General features: G+C 48.9%; 1 protein-coding gene across 2 annotated transcripts in view; it reads right to left on the bottom strand.

Annotated features, from left to right (window-relative positions):
* RASGEF1B (RasGEF domain family member 1B) overlaps positions 1 to 19,096 on the bottom strand; it is a 625,650-nt gene that overhangs the window by 5,402 nt on the left and 601,152 nt on the right. For both annotated transcript variants that reach the window (XM_075352419.1, XM_075352420.1), the window contains 9 exons: positions 17,827 to 18,039; positions 17,672 to 17,746; positions 16,314 to 16,409; positions 16,128 to 16,230; positions 14,932 to 15,011; positions 7,881 to 7,976; positions 2,749 to 2,844; positions 2,476 to 2,599; positions 1,675 to 1,747 (listed from right to left, as the gene is read on the bottom strand). In XM_075352419.1, coding sequence (XP_075208534.1) covers positions 1,675 to 1,747; positions 2,476 to 2,599; positions 2,749 to 2,844; positions 7,881 to 7,976; positions 14,932 to 15,011; positions 16,128 to 16,230; positions 16,314 to 16,409; positions 17,672 to 17,746; positions 17,827 to 18,039 — 956 coding nt within the window. The remainder of the gene's footprint in view (positions 1 to 1,674; positions 1,748 to 2,475; positions 2,600 to 2,748; positions 2,845 to 7,880; positions 7,977 to 14,931; positions 15,012 to 16,127; positions 16,231 to 16,313; positions 16,410 to 17,671; positions 17,747 to 17,826; positions 18,040 to 19,096) is intronic.

Here is a 19,096-nt window from a genome sequence, read left to right as displayed (position 1 = left end):
ATATACATATACACACACACACACACACACACACACACTTTGTATATGGTGGGTCTTATCTTTATCTACTCAAACAATATTATACATATATACAATATTATAGATATACAATATACAAAGTATACTTATTAAAGGGAATCTGTCAGCATGTTTTTTGTTATGCAAGTCTGAAGGCAGCATGCTGCAAGGGTTATCACATAAAATTAGGGATGCCTGTCTTGTTATAGTCAAGTAGTCATGCCCCCTGCTGTGACTGACACCTCACTGTCAATGTACAATCTCTATAGAGAACCTGGTGTAGACGGAAAGCTAAAGCCCCCGTCACACATAATGAGATCGCTGAAACGTCCCAGGTTTTGTGACGTATCATTGACCTCGCCAGCGATATCGCTGTGTGTGACAAGCAGCAGCGAGCGGGCCCCTGCTGCGAGGTCGCTGATCGTGACACAACGATCAGGACCATTTTTTACGCATTGGTCTCCTGCTGTGCAGCACGCATCGGCGTGTTTGATGGCGGGAAACCAACAAGCGCCAGTTCTGAGTGTGCAGGGAGCAGTCGTTACACGGGTCGCTGGTGGCTGATTGCTGGTCAATGTGTAGATCTGCCTGATTGACAGTGACCATGTAGCGACATTCCAGAGATCCCTGCCAGGTCGGATCACTGGTGGGATCGCTGGTACGTCGCTATGTATAACGGGACCCTTAAGGGTGCTTTCACACTGCGACATCGCTAACGATATATCGTCGGGGTCACGGTGTTTGTGACGCACATCCGACGTAGTTAGCGACATCGCAGCGTGTGACAGCTAGGAGCGACAATCAACGATCGCAAAAACGGCAAAAATCGTTGATAGTTGACACGTCGCTCCAAATCATAATGTCGTTGGCGTTTCATTCTGCAGATTGTTCGCTGTTCCTGCGGCACCACACATCGCTCTGTGTGACACCGTAAGAACGATGAACATCATCCTACCTGCGTCCACTGGAAAGGAGGAAGGAAGGAGGTGGGCGGCATGTTCCGGCCGCTCATCTCCTCCCCTCCTCTTCCATTGGGCGGCCGTTTTGTGACGCCGCTGTGACGCCAAACGCACCTCCCCCTTGAAGTAGGGATTGTTCGGCGGTCACAGCGACGTCGCTGAAAGGTATTGTGCGTGTGACGCTGCCGTGGCGATATTGTTCGCTAGGGCAGCGATCACCACATGTCGCACGAACGACAGGGGCAGGTGCTATCGTCGCGACATCGCTAGCGATGTCGCAGTGTGTAAGCACCCTTTAGTCAGCTCTGCTACATGACAAAATCTAAAAACTCTGGCAGAAGGGCTGCACCCAGTAAACTAAGTGTTACATCATTAGATTCAGAATCTCTTTGCCTACATCATGCTACTTTCAGATGAGGTATTAAAAACCTGCTGACAGATTCCTTTTAATAAGAATATATATGGAGTATAACAAAAACACTAAAAGACTTCACTAAATAAAACATAAAAATATTAAGTTTAATGATCACAAAATATATAAAAACAATTTGAATAATTTAAAGATAAATAACAATTAAAAACACAACTGTAGTCAGTATTTGGTCATTGAAACTGGCAAATATTTTCTAGAACAGGGGCTTCCAGAGGAGCAGAAATGCCCCGTCGATTGATGCATGGCAAGGCCTTTGAAACACACCTCAGAGTTTTCCATCTGTCTTTTTCAATATGATTCTCAGGACTCTCATTCTCATATGAGGCCAGATAAAGACCTACAGGCAAAAGGGAAAAAGGAGCATTTCATTTTACGTATATCTCATGAAAAATACATTTTGCCTATAGTCAATACAATTATAGCAGCTTTTTGGACCGGGTTTAATAGGAACAATCCTGAAATCGAGGAAGTGTATCGAAGTCTAGCTACTACTACAACAAGTCACTTTGGAGTATCTGTACCAGACGGAAATTAAGCTAGATGTAAAGTGGTTGTCATCTGAGACTTTTTTTTGTTACTATAAGCCTAAGAACTAACTACCTGCCTGTTTTATTCAGCGCAGACCACTCCTGTCACTTCGTGTCATCAACAGAGCAACTCTTCCTCTTCCGGGCTGGACTGTCAATGGGCAGTCACTGCCAACCTCATGCTGATTGACCGTCTGCTCCCCACAATGAGGCAGCGGGGAGCTGGTGGTCAATCATCATGACATCAGCAGTCAAGCCCCATCAATAGAGCAGAGCAGAAGAGAATATGCTGCTCTGTCCATGTGACATCAGCGGAAGATTGCTTTGTTACCGCTCTGTTCTGGTTAAAAACAGGTAGGTAGTTAGCACCTACCTGCCCATTAGCAAAAAAAATAAAATCGGCCTAGGTAACTACTTTTACAGTAATACTTGATAAGGATAATAGGTAATTAAAAATGAAGCAGCATAAAATACAAAACCGCATATTTGAAGGCTGGAGTTATCATTGTAGGATGCAATAATCAGTAAAAACACGTACCATCTTCACTGAATATAGGAGCCGTCAAGACATAATGCAGGATTTTTCGATCTTTATCAAATGGGCACTCGACTTGCTTCCAAGCCATAAATTCACTAACTTGCTTTGCCAGCTCCCAGAATTTCTGAAGAAAAAGATGACAGACATTATACTCCATCTATTATCTCAGCGTTCAAGTCCATACGGGCACGTTCAGCGGAAAAAAGCTGGAAGTGCTCATACAATATAGGAAGGCCACACATCGCCACTCACTGCCTAATCTTAGGTACATACCTCGAAGTTGACATGTCCATTAGGGAGGCGACTGGTGCAGCCCTCATTTAGGAAGTAAATGTCTTTAATCAGCAAACTGCAGAATGGGATGACAATCTGCAGAAAAAAATATAGAAAATATATATTAATACAAAATATCTTCATTATATTCAATTAATATGAGGAAATATCATTTGGCACAACTCTTCCTTCTGCGCAAACAATACAGTTGTTTAAAAGGGTTGTCCAGTTTTCCATTTTTACTTTTCAAGCTTTGTCCAGTAACAGTACAAAACAACTTTACAAATAGCATCTATAAAGCAGACATGGTCAGTAGGCACTGCATCAGCCCGTTGTCACGCATTGACTTGGGGAAGGACCGGCCCACGCCGAGACACACAACAAACGGGTAAAACCAAAACAAGGAGTACACCCAGCGTTGGACTGGCTACCGGAGGAGCCCAGTCCTGGCCAAAGTAACCTGCACTGAACTCCAGAGCTCTCAGCTGAGTTATGGAATGCAGCCCGGTCTGTCCGCAGCTGAATGCTGGTTACTGCAGGCAGGACTGGTATTACCGGAAACCGCCGGTAATACTATTCCTGGCCGCGGTTACCTGCATTGAACTTCGGAGTTCTCACCAGTCCAGCCTGGCCTGTCCCGCTGTCATGGACTGAACTGTGATAGCCGGGGAACGAGTCGGCGCCCGCAGTTCAGTCCTGCAACCCGTTGTTCAGTCCAGGATGCACTCTGGAGCTCAGCTGAGAGCTCCAGAGTTCAGTGCAGGTAACCGCGGCCAGGACTGGTATTACTGCAGTTCCTCCGGTAGCCAGTCCGACGCTGAGTATACCGATTACACTTTAACAATGGTGGACCCTGGTGCCAGTGAGGGAAAGGATGAGACACCTCCTGCACTCTGCACTCCTAGCCAGTCCCTATACAAAGTTCCTCACCTGTCACTGAGCATGAATACCTGAAGCCCTGAGAGGCCCTACAGTAAACCCTGGCTAGAGACCTGGAAGGTCCCACCACTGCATTAATACAACATGAAGGGGAAACAACAAAAGGATATGCGCAGCTTCACAGTTGCAGTCAGACACGAGGACTGCAGCATTCACTATTACAATGGCTCAGCAGCTCCTTCCACCTTCAGGCCAAACTTCAAAATGAATGAGAATAACCGGCGCCCTCTACTGGGAGATGTAACCATATAAAAGGGGAGGGAAGCTGTCACCAACCGGAAACACCTGAGGCCTGAAATCAAAAGCTGCTGCAAAGCTGACATTAACCCTTTCAGCACTGAAGGAAAGGGAATTACACTTAATGTGAGGAGTCTCAGATGGCAAAGGGAAACTCTGACCCAGATCCTATCACAAGTCACTAGTAACAGAGACAATCGTGACACCCATCAAAATATCGGCCCCAAAGCTCCCATTTTTTTTTTTCCTAGTATGACTGCCTGGTATTAAAACCTGTTGAATTCTTTACACATCGAACAAGAAATCCCATAGGCATTAGATAGAAATGTACAAGCTATTACATTAGGATGTTGTGTTACAGATCCTGTGATAACACCATCCATGTGCACGCTAAACAGTCTATGAACAAGGTCAGCAAGACATCAAATGTGACACCAATGAGCAGCCCCTTCCAAAATGGATGCGGGATAGCAAGGTACTTGGCTGCTCTCCAAACTCCAGGAGAGAAATGAACGGACACAGCAGTTTTGTAATTATAAAACCCATTTAGTAAAAAGGTGGCTGGATACTTTATTCATAAGGAAAAAGCAGAGTTGCCAGCCTGACGCGCTTGTTAATTGATAAGCTGTGAATCTTAGCGGGTTTGTCTGTGTCAGCAGAAAATAGGCTGAGAATTGGGTCCAACTGTGGCATGTAATGCAGAATACACTTACTATGGACATGAACAATGTGTTACCATGTATGAGAACTACTAACGTTCAGCTCTTCTACAACCTAGGTTCTCAAAGCGTGGTACATGTATCGTGGAAGCACTTGCACTCCCTCACACTTCGCTTGAAGCATATTAAATGATCACAGCCTTTGGGGCACCTTGATATAACTTTTCAATAGGCGGAACTTGGATTAGGAACAGTTACAACTTTACTGAAGACCTTCATGGCAACTCCAATCTGTGCAGGTCTAGTGAAGACTGCATGGGGAGATCCATCACCAACACAATAGAAAAGCCTAAAAGGAATGGCAACTCTAAAGGGTGAGACATCGCTAACGGTATATCATCGGGGTCACGGTGTTTGTGACGCACATCCGGCTTCGTTAGCGACATCGCAGCGTGTGACAGCTAGGAGCGACGATCAACGATCGCAAAAACGTCAAAAATTGTTGATCATTGACACGTCGCTCCTTTTCTTATCGTTGGTGGTGCATGCCGCTGGTTGTTCATCGTTCCTGCGGCATCACTATGTGTGACACCGCAGGAACACGAACATCTCCTTACCTGCATCCATTGGCAATGAGGAAGGAAGAAGGTGGGCGGGATATTCCGCCCCGCTCATCTCCGCCCCTCTGCTTCTATTGGACGGCTGCCGTGTGACGTCGCTGTGACACCGCACGAACCGTCTCCTTAGAAAGGAGGCGGATCGCCGGCCCCAGCGACGTCGCAGGGAAGGTAAGTCCATGTGACGGGTGTAAGCGATGTTGTGCACCACGGGCAGCGATTTGCCCTTTACGCACAACCTACAGGGGCGGGTACGCTCGCTAGCGATATCGATAGCGAAGCGTGTAAAGTGCCCTTAAAGGTCCATTTACATGGCCGACCAGTAGCAGGCTATAGCCACGGATTGGTAAAAGTTTACCAATCAGCAGTAGTTTGAATTTCTGTTTACATAGGCAGACCACAGCAGACAATGCGCACTTCATGATCTAAACTAAAGCTGGGGTCACACTAAACAACAGCGACAACGACGTCGCTGTTACGTCACCATTTTCTGTGACGTAGCAGAGACCTTGTAAGTCGCTGTTATGATCGCTGCTTAGCTGTCAAACAGCAGCCGAAGCAGCGATCATAACGACAGTGCTGCAACATGTGCAGAGAGCAGGGAGCCGCGCACACTGAGCGCTGGCTCCCTGCACTCCTAGCTACAGTACACATCGAGTTAATTACACGATGTGTACTGCAGCTACATGTGCAGAGAGCAGGAGCCGGCAATGGCACCGTGAGAGCGGCGGAGGCTGGTAACGAAGGTAAATATCGGGTAACCACCTTGGTTACCCGATGTTTACCTTGGTTACAGCTTACTGCAGCTGCCAGATGCCGGCTCCTGCTCTCTGCTCGCTGCATTTCGTCGCTCTCTCGCTGTCACACACAGCGATCTGTGCGTCACAGTGGGAGAGCGACGACCAAAAAATGAAGCTGGACATTCAGCAACGAGCGGCGACCTCACAGCAGGGGCCAGCTCGTTGCTGGATGTCACACACAGCGACAGCGACGGGACGTCGCTGCAACGTCACAGAAAATGGTGACGTAGCAGCGACGTCGTTGTCGCTGTGTGTGACACCACCTTTAATCAGTCAGCGCACATAAGGGGCCATCAATCTCGGCAGTGCAAGTCCTGTTTACATGGGATGATGCACCTCCGAGATTGATTATGCAGCTGTTTACATGGCCAGATAATTGTGAAACGACCAATTTTAACAACATTGATTCACCATTCATCTGTAGTGTAAAATGTCCATTTACTTAAAGGGAATCTGTCACCAGATTTTTACTACCTCATCTGATAGCAGCATAATGTAGAGACAGAGACCCAGCGAGATGTCACTTACTGAGCTGTTTGCTGTCATTTTGATAAAATTGCTGATTTCTCTGCTGCAGATCTAGCAGTTCTACAGAGCTCATGAAAATGCTGCACTACCTGGCAGCATGGCCAAGTAGTCCTGTAATGATAAGTTACTGCTGATTAAACAGTGATTTTATTTAAAAAAACAAAAAAAAAACAAAACAAAAAAACAAAAAACACTACACTAAGCAGCCCAGTAAGTGACATCGCTTGTATACGGATCTCTGCCATTCTGTTATGCTGCTCTCCGATTAGGTGACAAAAAGCTGGTGACAGATTGTCTGCCAGAATCAGAAGGGGTTGTCCTAGTAGTAGACAATCCCTTTTAAAAACACAGTCCCAGGGCTCGCGTGACATTACACGAGCTCCTTACTTAATCAGCGCTGGCTTTGGACTCCCTGCCTTAGAACAAATGAATAAAATCAACAGGAAGTGAGAGCTTCGGCTGCAGCTCACTTCCTGTGTCCGAAGGCGGGGTTAGGGAAGCTTGCGCTGATTGGAGGAGGGGCTCACGTGACATCACAATGTTAGATGAGCCCCCGGTAAAGTGAGCCCAGGCACCACTGGCAAGTATAGGCTTTTTGATTTTACCTTGGGGAAACATATGGAATCGGAAGGGGTTGTCCTAGTAGTGGACAACCCCTTTAAGTATATAAATGACAGTGTCATTACCAGTAATTAAAGTGGTGCAAATAACCTTCACTTTAGCGCAAACACTGGGGATGACATATCTAAACACACGTGTTATGTATGTATATACAGAAATGACTAAGACCGGGCAAACAAATGAGAATGAAAATCCCAATCATTTTACCAAGAGACTCGATAAGACTCTTTACTGTCACCAATCTCAGCACTCTTGTGCACATTTATTGAGTTAGGACACACACAGGATATGCTGGAGAGTTTACAGACACTCGTCCACCTGACGTTTGATATTTCCACAATGGTGGGGCCCAAGTTAGAGCTGTAAAATCACTGTAGCATACCTGCAATGCTTCATCCCCGCATTGGAAAAATGGAGGTTTCAAAATGGAGATTATTTAAGTGTGCAGACGCTTGGCTAATGACAGCGCACATAATGGTAGTCAATTCAAGTGTTTAAGTTTGCAGAGGATATAGCTGGTTGGGCAATGACGTCAATACGTCCCTCACCGCAGGTGTAATCATTAATCAGTTATCAGATGTGGAATGTTACTTCCCTCTTATTGCAATACAGAAGTAAATGGCATGGTGTGAGCACACTCATCTACGGCATGTACATTACAGTCACATCACAGACCGCAGTGCCATCTGTTCCCCCCATTGATGGTCGTCTCGGCACTTTGGACAACATACCTTTTCTCGGTTACTGTGGGCAGTTAGGGACCTTTGAGCTGCCCCTCGCAGGGCTGTCCTGTAGTTGTAAAAATTGCTTGAAGGATCCATCTGATGCTGTAAAATGACAAAACAATGTGGATTAAATGGTGGTCACCATGCCTATGGCAGCTTCTGTGACTGTAAATTAATATTGAGCTATTCAATTTCAGAAATCTAATTTTATGTTGGGGACTTCCAATACTGAAAAAATCATGCAGGCAGAGGCTGTCCGCTCATGTAATATTGATGATCTATCCTAAGAATGGGTCATCAATATTAGCTTGTGGGGGTCCGACATTTGGGACCCACATGGATCTGGTGACAGACAGATGTAAACATACAATGGAGCTTTACACCATAGCTCCATACAATGCTTTTTTTGATCAAAAATAGTGTTTTCTAAGTACCCTATGTTTATATGCACTATGCTTTTATTTAGTTACAGCAGGATATATGTTCATAATTTCCCCTTGTTTTTTCTTTGTCTTATGGCCAGTGTGAACATGAGCTCACAAGCTCCATGTATACCATCTCATACGCCGGCTCACTTTTTTGTTTTTATGTAGTTTTTTTGTATTCAGTGCAAATAGGGAGTGGCCCCCTTCTCAGTGAGCTGGGCATTTAATTTTGTGCATCCCCTGACTGTGTGTCCTGTTGGGACCCGGTCACTCTCAGCCCTTAGCCACATATTAGAGAGTGTAGGTACTATCCCAACTGGGTACACCTTGACATTGGTGGGATGGCTTTATGCTTTTTTTGATCAAAAACAGTATTTACTAAGTACCCTATGTTTATATGCACTATGCTTTTATTTAGTTACAGCAGGGTATGTTTTCACAATTTTTCCCTTCGTTTTTCTTTGCTCCATAAAATGTGTAGTAGTCACTTCCGAGAACAACAGATCAGCTCAAGTAACATAGTGCCGCTCTCCAATGCACAAGTCATCACCTATCCGTAACTTACTGGTCAGTGAAGGTACAACCTCTGTAGCAAACCTTGATCTACAGAATAAAGAGAATTTTGTTACTTACCGTAAATTCTTTTTCTTGTAGTTCCGACATGGGAGACCCAGACCATGGGTGTATAGCTAGCGCCTCCGGAGGACACACAAAGCACTACACTCAAATGTGTAGCTCCTCCCTCCGGGCTATATACACCCCCTGGATGACAATCTACCCAGTTCAGTGCAAAAGCTGAAGGAGGACATCCACCCATAAGTAGAGATAGAGTAAAACTCGGCAAAACCAGAGCTCTGTCTACTAACAACAGCCGTGAAACACACGGAACAAAAACTGCCAACAGGCAACAGGGAGGGTGCTGGGTCTCCCATGTCGGAACTACAAGAAAAAGAATTTACGGTAAGTAAACAAAATTCTCTTTTTCTTTATCGTTCCTTCCATGGGAGACCCAGACCATGGGACGTTCCAAAGCAGTCCATGGGTGGGAAATAAACTAAACTGAGAAGTAGGCAAAACCTAACTTCACAAATGGGCGACAGCCGCCTGAAGGATGCGTCTGCCCAAGCTCGCATCTGCCGAAGCATGAGCATGCACTTGGTAGTGCTTAGAAAAAGTGTGCAGACTGGACCAAGTGGCAGCCTGACACACCTGTTGAGCCGTAGCCTGGTGTCTGAAAGCCCAGGAGGCACCGACAGCTCTGGTCGAGTGCGCCTTAATCCCCGGCGGGGGAGGCACCTGAGAACACTGGTAGGCATCGGCGATAGCCGACCTAACCCAACGAGCCAGGGTCGGTTTAGACGCCGAGAGGCCCTTGCGCTGACCCGTGGTTAGCACAAAAAGTGAGGTGCACCGCCGAAAAACGGCGGTGCGAGACACATAGATTCGGAGCGCCCGCACCAAATCCAAGGTGTGCAACGCCTTCTCAAAGCGATGCACAGGGGCCGGACAAAGAGAGGGCAATGAAATGTCCTGGTTAAGGTGGAAGGAAGACACCACCTTAGGGAGAAAGTCCGGAGTCAGACGCAGAACCACCTTGTCTTGGTGAAACACCAAAAAGGGGGATTCCGAAGAAAGCGCAGCCAAATCAGAAACTCTCCTGAGAGAAGTTATGGCTACTAGAAAGACAACTTTCTGTGAAAGTCTAGACAAAGGAACTTCCCTGAGAGGCTCAAAAGGGGGTTTCTGCAAGGCCGTGAGGACCAGATTAAGGGCCCAGGGATCCAAGGGCCGTCGGTAAGGAGGGATGATGTGAGATGCGCCCTGCATGAAGGTGCGCACCTGAGCCAGTCGGGCGATACGCCGCTGGAACAATACCGACAAAGCCGACACCTGTCCCTTAAGGGAATTGAGGGACAGACCCAACTGCAGACCTGACTGTAGAAAAGACAGGATGGTCGGCAAGGCGAACGGCCAAGGAGCATGGCCGGAAGAGCGACACCAGGACAGGAAAATTCTCCAAGTCCTGTGGTAAATCTTGGCCGAGGAAGACTTCCGAGCCTGAGTCATGGTGGAGATGACCTCAGAGGGAATGCCTGAAGCAGTCAGGATCCAGGACTCAAGAGCCACGCCGTCAATCTGAGAGCCGCAGAATTCTGGCGGAAGAACGGACCTTGAGAGAGAAGGTCTGGGCGGTCCGGGAGATGCCACGGCACCTCTACGGACAGGCGGAGCAGGTCTGGGTACCAAGCTCGCCTGGGCCAGTCTGGGGCGATGAGTATGACCCGACGGCCCTCCATTCGGATCTTGCGCAGAACCCTGGGCAAGAGCGCTAGAGGGGGAAACACATAGGCCAGACTGAACTGAGACCAATCCTGAACCAGTGCGTCTGCTGCGAAGGCCTGAGGATCGTGGGAGCGAGCCACGTAAACCGGAACCTTGTTGTTGTGCCGGGAAGCCATTAGATCTACTTCCGGAGTGCCCCACTTGCGGCAGATCGATCTGAACACTGACGGATGCAGGGCCCACTCGCCGCCGTCCACGGTTTGACGGCTGAGATAATCGGCCTCCCAGTTTTCCACGCCTGGGATGTGAACTGCGGATATGGTGGACTTGAAGTCCTCCGTCCACTGGAGGATTCGTTGAACCTCCAACATCGCCAGACGGCTGTGAGTTCCGCCCTGGTGATTGATGTAGGCAACCGCTGTCGCGTTGTCCGACTGAACCCGAATGTGCTTGCCCGCCAATAGGTGGTGAAAGTCCAGGAGAGCTAGAAACACAGCTCTGATTTCCAGCACATTGATCGGGAGGGCTGATTCGGACGGAGTCCAAGTGCCCTGTGCTCGGTGATGGAGAAATACCGCTCCCCAGCCGGAGAGACTGGCATCCGTGGTGAGGATCACCCAGGACGGAGTCAGGAAGGAACGTCCCTGTGACAGGGAGAGGGGCTGAAGCCACCACTGAAGGGAGTTCCTGGCCTGTGATGACAGAGCCACCAGCCTGTCCAAGGAAGAGATCCGCTTGTCCCAACAGCGGAGAATGTCCAGCTGCAAGGGACGCAGATGGAACTGGGCAAAGGGAACCGCTTCCATGGACGCCACCATCTGACCCAGCACCTGCATGAGGTGTCTGATGGAATGACGGCGGTGCCTCAGCAGAGAGCGCACCGCCAGACGAAGGGACTGCTGTTTGACTAAGGGCAACTTGACAAGTGCCGGCAGAGTCTCGAATTGCATCCCTAGGTACAAAAGTACCCGGGTCGGGGTCAGAGTCGACTTGGGGAGGTTGACAAGCCACCCAAACTGAGTTAGCGTGGTGACAGTGAGAGAGACACTCCGCTGGCAGTCTACACTGGATGAGGCCTTGACTAGAAGGTCGTCCAGGTAAGGAATCACTGCCAATCCCTGGAGGTGCAGGACCGCAACCACTGCTGCCATGACCTTGGTGAACACTCGAGGGGCCGTGGCTAAACCAAAGGGAAGAGCCACGAACTGGAAGTGTTCCTCTCCGATTGCAAGCGTAGCCAGCGCTGGTGTGAGACCGCAATAGGCACATGCAGATAGGCATCTCTGATGTTGAGATCCAGGATGGGTCGGGAGGAACCGTCCTTTTTGGGAACTAGAAAGAGGTTTGAGTAGAAACCGCTGAACCGTTCCCGGGCGGGCACCGGAACAATTACACCGTTGGCCTGCAGGGATGCCACGGCCTGAGAGAAGGCGGCGGCTTTGGAGCAGGGGGGGGGTGGACAGAAAAAACTTTTTGGCGGGCTGGAAGAAAAAGGTATCCTGTAGCCGTGGATGATGATATCCCGCACCCACTGATCGGAGACGTGTTGCAACCACACGTCGCCAAAGTGGGAGAGCCTGCCACCGACCAAGGACTTTGCTGGCGCGGCCAGATAGTCACGAGGAGGCTGCCTTGGTGGCAGCGGCTCCTCCGGTCTTTTGAGGACGCGGCTTTGCGCGCCAGTTGGATTTACGATCCTTGGCGGTAGTGGACGAGGCCGAGGGCTTAGAGGATGACCAGTTAGAGGAACGAAAGGAACGAAACCTCGATTGGTTCCTGACCTGGGCAGGTTTCTTGGCTTTAGTTTGTGGCAAGGAAGTACTCTTCCCGCCAGTAGCCTCCTTAATTATGTCATCAAGCTGTTCCCCAAACAGCCGGGACCCACAAGATCCTGCGGATCGCGAGGGAGTTAGCGGAGGCCACTGCCGTGCGGTGAGAAGCCTCCAGGATGGCAGACATGGCGTAGGATGCAAAAGCCGAAGCTTGAGAAGTTAAGGCATCCATCTCAGGAATAGAGTCCCTGGAGAGGGAATGAATCTCCGCCAGCGAGGCAGAGATAGCCTTAAGAGCCCATACTGCCGCAAAAGACGGGGAGAAGGAGGCTCCTGTCGCCTCAAATACAGACTTGGCCAGAAGGTCAACCTGGCGGTCAGTGGGGTCCTTAAGAGAAGTGCCGTCAGCCACAGCAACGACTGTGCGGGCTGAGATTCTGGACACCGGAGGGTCCATCTTTGGGGACTGGGCCCATTCCTTAACCACCTCTGGCGGAAAAGGAAAACGGTCATCTGAACTACGCTTCAGAAAGCGTTTGTCAGGACAGGCCCTGGGCTTGTTAACAGTGGTCTGAAAGCTGGAGTGGTTAAAAAACATACTCCTAGGTTTCTTAGGAGAGGTGAACTGGTGTACCTCTACCAGAGAGGGTTGTTCCTCTGACTCTTGTGGGTTGAGGTTCAGTACGGAGTTAATGGACGTAATCAAGTCACTAACATCCGCATCACCCTCAGACAAGTCAATGGGGTACATAGAGGCAGCGTCTGAGCCCACAGCAAGTGAATCCTCCTCGCCCTGCCCCTCGGCTTGTGAATCAGAGCCGTGGGACGAGGAAGGAGAAGGGTCCGTGCGTCTCCGTTTAGGGGGACGGGGTCCTAGGACCTGCTCTGAGGGCTCTGCAGAGCTCGGAGCCGCAGAGACACCCTGAGAGGGAGGCTGATGCATAGACAGCAGCGTCCGGGACAGCTGCCCCATGGAGTCGGCAAACGACTTGGAAAGAGCTTGTGAAAAAGATGCTACCCAAGCCGGGGGTTCAGCCACCGGGGCCGGAGCAGCCGGAGGGACCCCTGCGGAGGCTCCAGGCTGAGACACAACCATATTAGCACAGGTATCACAATGTGGGTATGTGCTTGGCTCTGGCAGAATTAGCTTACAAGCAGTGCATATAGCATACATGTTTGCAGCCTTGCTCCTAGTGACAGACATGCTGCTGTGGAGGAAGTTCTGCAGCCAGATACACTCCTGTAGAAAGCCTGAGAGTGTAATAAAAAGTCCACAACCAGGGGTTGTGGCTTACCAGCCCTGCTCTCTGTGTGTCCTCCGGATTTCACCGCTCCCCTGTGAAGTGTCAGCCTTCCAGATAGTATGCAGCTGCAGCTTCCAGCGCTTCCCAGTGTGAGAAACGCTGAGAAAATGGCGCTGGGAGAAGGAGGGGGGCGTGTATAAGCCCAGGAGCGGGAAACACAGAGGGCAGAGAGACACAGGGAGGTAGACAGGGGAGGGGACATCTCCCTAGAGAGGAGTGCCCTCCCCTCTGCTGGTCGGGCGGTGGGCGGCGCTGTATGCAAAGCATGCAGAGGAAGCCAAAAACGAAACTAGGCCCAAACTGAAGCCGGGGCCTAGATTTTAAAGTGCGGCCGACGAGCAGGCAACGTCGGCGCGGTTCTCATGGAAAATTCCCAGAACCGGCCGAAATTAACAGTAACGCTAAAGCACATACTGTCCCCCTAATAAAAGTGCCCGGGACCCCTGAAAAAAACGTCTCAATACTTAGCTTTGAGACGCAGGTCCATGTCCCTGAGTGGGGGTTAACGCTCCTTCCAGCAGGGACCAGACAGGGCTGCGGATGGAGACCGGTCTTCTGCAAGCAGAGAGGACCGTGATGGCTCCCACTTCAAACAGAGCCTCGACAGAGGATGCGAAGGAGCTCGGCATGTGAAGGCTCCAGCCTTAGTAAAATCAACCTTAACAGCACCCCGCAGAGTGGAGCGTGAAGGGACATGCCGGGAGTCCAGACTGGACCCGCTTTTCTTCCAAATCTTTAAAAATTAAAATAAAAAATATCAGGAAATGAAAATGTGTGTGATCCTCCTGGAACACAAAGCGTTGAACTGGGTAGATTGTCATCCAGGGGGTGTATATAGCCCGGAGGGAGCAGCTACACATTTGAGTGTAGTGCTTTGTGTGTCCTCCGGAGGCGCTAGCTATACACCCATGGTCTGGGTCTCCCATGGAAGGAACGATAAAGAAAGGGAATTTTATGCACTATGCAGCACTTGTATCCAAATGATCAGATACCGTCACTCCGATTATTATCTATAGGGCTGTTGGACAGCCTCAAAGGGAACGAGCAGAGGTCGAGCAGGAGCAATGCCGCTCCATCCCAACAGATATACTGTGGAGAGATAACTTGTTTTCACCGGACAACCCCTTTAATCTTACTATACAGGGCTGTATCCAGCCGACTGCATTTAAGAGGCCCAATGAGCCAAACAAGAATAAACTCAACAACACAAACAGCATTCGGGTGTTCTATAAAATCTTACTACCATAAAAGCCGTCACATAAGCATGCCATACCTCCAGAATATCAAACTTGGCAGTCTTCACTTTTGCCCAGGTTTTCTTAAGGCGAGAAACGGGACTCATGTTCATGCCAGCTGTACAAAGGAGAAAACACTGTATATCATATAAAGTGTATGTATATACTATATAGGCTGTGTATTGCATTTTTACTAAATAGAGTAATATGCTAACGTTTGCATGTATTAGTTACATTTTACTCTTCTCTAAAAAGTAACTGGACTCCAAAATGTGTCTACAAATAGCAAACTATTGTTTACGCCAACTTTGCATTGTAGGCTAGTGGAACCGGAATATCTAACATCATGTTCAGTATTCATATGCAGCCATTAAAAGAGGCTGAACATTAGCGATGAGTGAGCACTACCATGCTCGGTAGCTCGTTACGCGCAACAAGAAGTTGGATGCTCGGAAGGGCACAACTTGAGTAGAGTAATGGGAAGATTTTCCGGAAAAATGCTCAAACTGTTCCCCATTGACTTCCATTATACTAGGCACTCTAGTCGCGCCTATTCGAGCTTCCAACAAGTACAGAGCACCTGAAAAATAACTTGCTCAGCACTACTGAACATATGCACAGCAAGTCGTTTTTTACATTACAATGGGTTTACTATTTTAAAATATTTTATTTTGTGCTTTTTTTTAGACATGTTACAGAGTGGATCGGATTGAAAAAGAAGTTATGTGCACAGGCTTTTAAAGGGGTTGTTGTGACTGCAGACATAAGAATCAGACTATATTGTCGCAGCCTCGCTTGATTCTCTTGCAGTGAGTCAAGTTGCACTTATCTAGTCGGGATCTGGCCGAGATATGCATATCATACTCGCAAACACAAGACCACCATTCCTGGCTTTGACACGGAAAATCCTCACAGCACACAGTGCATGCAATGTCAGGATTCTTAAGTCTGCAGGCACAGAGAGCGACAAATAGTGACTGCAGTCTGGCAGATTGTCCATCTCTATTATAGCATTCAGTCTCTTCATAACTGGAGGGTCAACAGGAGTATTAAAAAATAAAAAAATAAAATAAAAAAGGCTCTCAATAGATCAAAACGGAAGACACTTGTTACATAAATATTATTGTCTATTTTTATATTTCTACAGTAATACTGTGGTTTCCATCACTCACAATACAAATATGTCAATGTTGGACCGTTTCACACATTTGTATTCTCCAATTGATATACTTACAAATAATTGCCATTAAAGAGTTAAAATTTCCAATGTTGAAACACTCCCGCGCTACATCAATGAAGAACTCAATCATTCTGGCTCGGTGTTTCTTCTTAACAGGCTACAGAGAAAGTAAGTACAATTAGTTCTGTACACGCAACCTAAAAGGAAGACCGTCAACGTACAACACAACGTGGCGCTTACCATGCAGATCTCTGTTGCCACAAGGTAACTAAGCCGGTTGAACCATTCCACATAAGCTTCTAAATTACGAGTCTTTTTTCGGTCACTGAAACAGTTCTTTAAATAAAACAAAACATTTGTGCGATCAGTTTTGTCATCAATATAGAAATACATTTATTTGATGAGCAAGAGGGATTGGAAAGATAAATTGGAGATGGAGAGACAGCAGAAGAGGAGAGAAATGAGAGGGGGAGCGCAGAAAGAGGAGAAAAGAAAAAGAGCAGATGGAGTGGGGGGGGAGAGAGCAGATGGAGTGGGGGGGGGGAAAGAGAGCAGATGGAGTGGGGGAAAGAGAGCAGATGGAGTGGGGGAAAGAGAGCAGATGGAGTGGGGGAAAGAGAGCAGATGGAGTGGGGGAAAGAGAGCAGATGGAGTGGGGGAAAGAGAGCAGATGGAGTGGGGGAAAGAGAGCAGATGGAGTGGGGGAAAGAGAGCAGATGGAGTGGGGGAAAGAGCAGATGGAGTGGGGGAAAGAGAGCAGATGGAGTGGGGGAAAGAGAGCAGATGGAGTGGGGGAAAGAGAGCAGATGGAGTGGGGGAAAGAGAGCGGAGAGGGGGGGAAGAGAGCAGAGGGGGGGAAAGAGAGCGGAGAGGGGGGGAAGAGAGCGGAGAGGGGGGGAAGAGAGCGGAGAGGGGGGGGAAGAGAGCGGAGAGGGGGGGGAAGAGAGCGGAGAGGGGGGGGAAGAGAGCGGAGAGGGGGGGAAGAGAGCGGAGAGGGGGGGAAGAGAGCGGAGAGGGGGGGAAGAGAGCGGAGAGGGGGGGAAGAGAGCGGAGAGGGGGGGGAAGAGAGCGGAGGGGGGGGAAAGAGAGCGGAGGGGGGGGGGAAAGAGAGCGGAGGGGGGGGAAAGAGAGCGGAGGGGGGGAAAGAGCGGAGGGGGGGAAAGAGCGGAGGGGGGGAAAGAGCGGAGGGGGGGAAAGAGAGCGGAGGGGGGGAAAGAGCGGAGGGGGGGGAGAAGAAGAGCGGAGGGGGGGGAGAAGAAGAGCGGAGGGGGGGAAGAAGAGCGGAGGGGGGGGGGAAGAAGAGCGGAGGGGGGGGAAGAAGAGCGGAGGGGGGGGAAGAAGAGCGGAGAGGGGGAGGAAGAGCGGAGGGGGGGAGGAAGAGCGGAGGGGGGGAGGAAGAGCGGAGGGGGGGGGAAGAGCGGAGGGGGGGGGAAGAGCGGAGGGGGGGGGGGAGAGCGGAGGGGGGGTGGAGAGCGGAGGGGGGGGGGAAGAGCGGAGGGGGGGGAGGAGCGGAGGGGGGAAAAAAGAGCAGATGAGGGAAAGAAAGAAGATGGATAGAGGGACAGCTAGATAGAGGGACAGCTACATAGATGCATTACCTCATTTCTATCTAAGGGATCCTTCCGCACAAAAGCCTGCACAAATTCTTCTGGGCCAATATAACTTAGTCTCTCCTGTAACACAAGCAGGCATGTTAACGCTACATCAGAGGAACCAAACATGTCCCCGACCTCTGCACGCCCCCATTACTCACCAGCTCTATGTGGGTCAGCTGCTGAGCTAAGGTATAAGGGTCACTGCAGATACTGATGATGTCCCTCTGTATGGACTGTGGCTTGCTCTTCAATATAGCCATGCGATCAGCGCTTTGGGCATTGATTTTTGCGATCAGTTCTTCATACTGACTCAATGCTGCTAGCTTCCGAATTAGATTTTGTATTATCTGTTGAATATTTTTTCTGTACATCTAAGTAAGCAAAAAAGAAACAAAGGCTTCTTTATGCATTTAGTCTTTGTAGAATAAGATTCATCCACCTTTCTTTCAACAGTAAAACATTTCTGAGCCAACGTAGAAGAGTCAGACCGAGGTTTAGCTAGTAGACTGATATAGAATAGCAGCGGTGACAGTCTGGTGACAGTTTTCCTTTTCAGCTCTGTTAGCGGGTGATGTGACACTGTGCCAGCTAGATCCTATTATAATAAACGCCCACACCACTGGTGCCCGCTAATGAATCATGCAGAAGTTATTTTGGTGCAGTCCCAGCTTAGAAACGTCAGTTCTTTGAACCCTGAACTGATCCGCAGCGAGCCGTCCGCCTGTTTTGCTGCTGGCTTGCCCATTCACATACAATCTACGTAGTCTTGAAAATAAAAGAACCTTTTCCAGTAAGTTTTTATCAGCACAAATGGCTTTAATGCTGTGTGATCACAGAAGGATCGGCCGCACAGTGCAGCGATCACAGGGGTGAGCCCTTTTCTCCAAACTGACGAAAAAATACAAAGTCTGTTTTTCGTAAGGGTTTTTTGCCTGAAAAATAGGACCATTCATGCCAAATTCAAAGAATTATATGACGGAATTACTTTCTAATAGCAGTAATGTGGAACTACTCACTGAGCTGAGCCCACATTGTAAAGAGGGGTCAGTGCTGGGTGATGCCGGCTGTGCACTGGGCAGATAATCTTCTAGTCTTTTGTCCAAAGCACTAATCAGTACAATACCTACTGCCACGCTGAATGAAGAATTCCTATATTACATCATCCCTAGCTATTATACACATAGCAAAGACAACACATGGCGTGAAAATGGTTTAACAATTAACTGCTGGTGAGCCGTACTGATGCAGCCATTCATTCCAGCCCCCATACAGTGATGGATGCACCCTACAAAGGCGGGAACGGTCCAAAACCCCAGCAGTCCAGAAGCAATGCTTCACCCCACACCGACATGAAAAGGAATTCCTATCCTTACCATCTCACATGAGGCGCTAATCCCAACCCTTCATGGCACATAGGAGTGATGCCTC

The sequence above is a fragment of the Anomaloglossus baeobatrachus genome, chromosome 1 (assembly GCF_048569485.1).
Source record: "Anomaloglossus baeobatrachus isolate aAnoBae1 chromosome 1, aAnoBae1.hap1, whole genome shotgun sequence".
Taxonomy (NCBI): Eukaryota; Metazoa; Chordata; class Amphibia; order Anura; family Aromobatidae; genus Anomaloglossus; species Anomaloglossus baeobatrachus.
The sequence above is the reverse complement of the archived record's forward strand: the minus strand, read 5'-3'. Positions and strand labels throughout refer to the sequence as shown.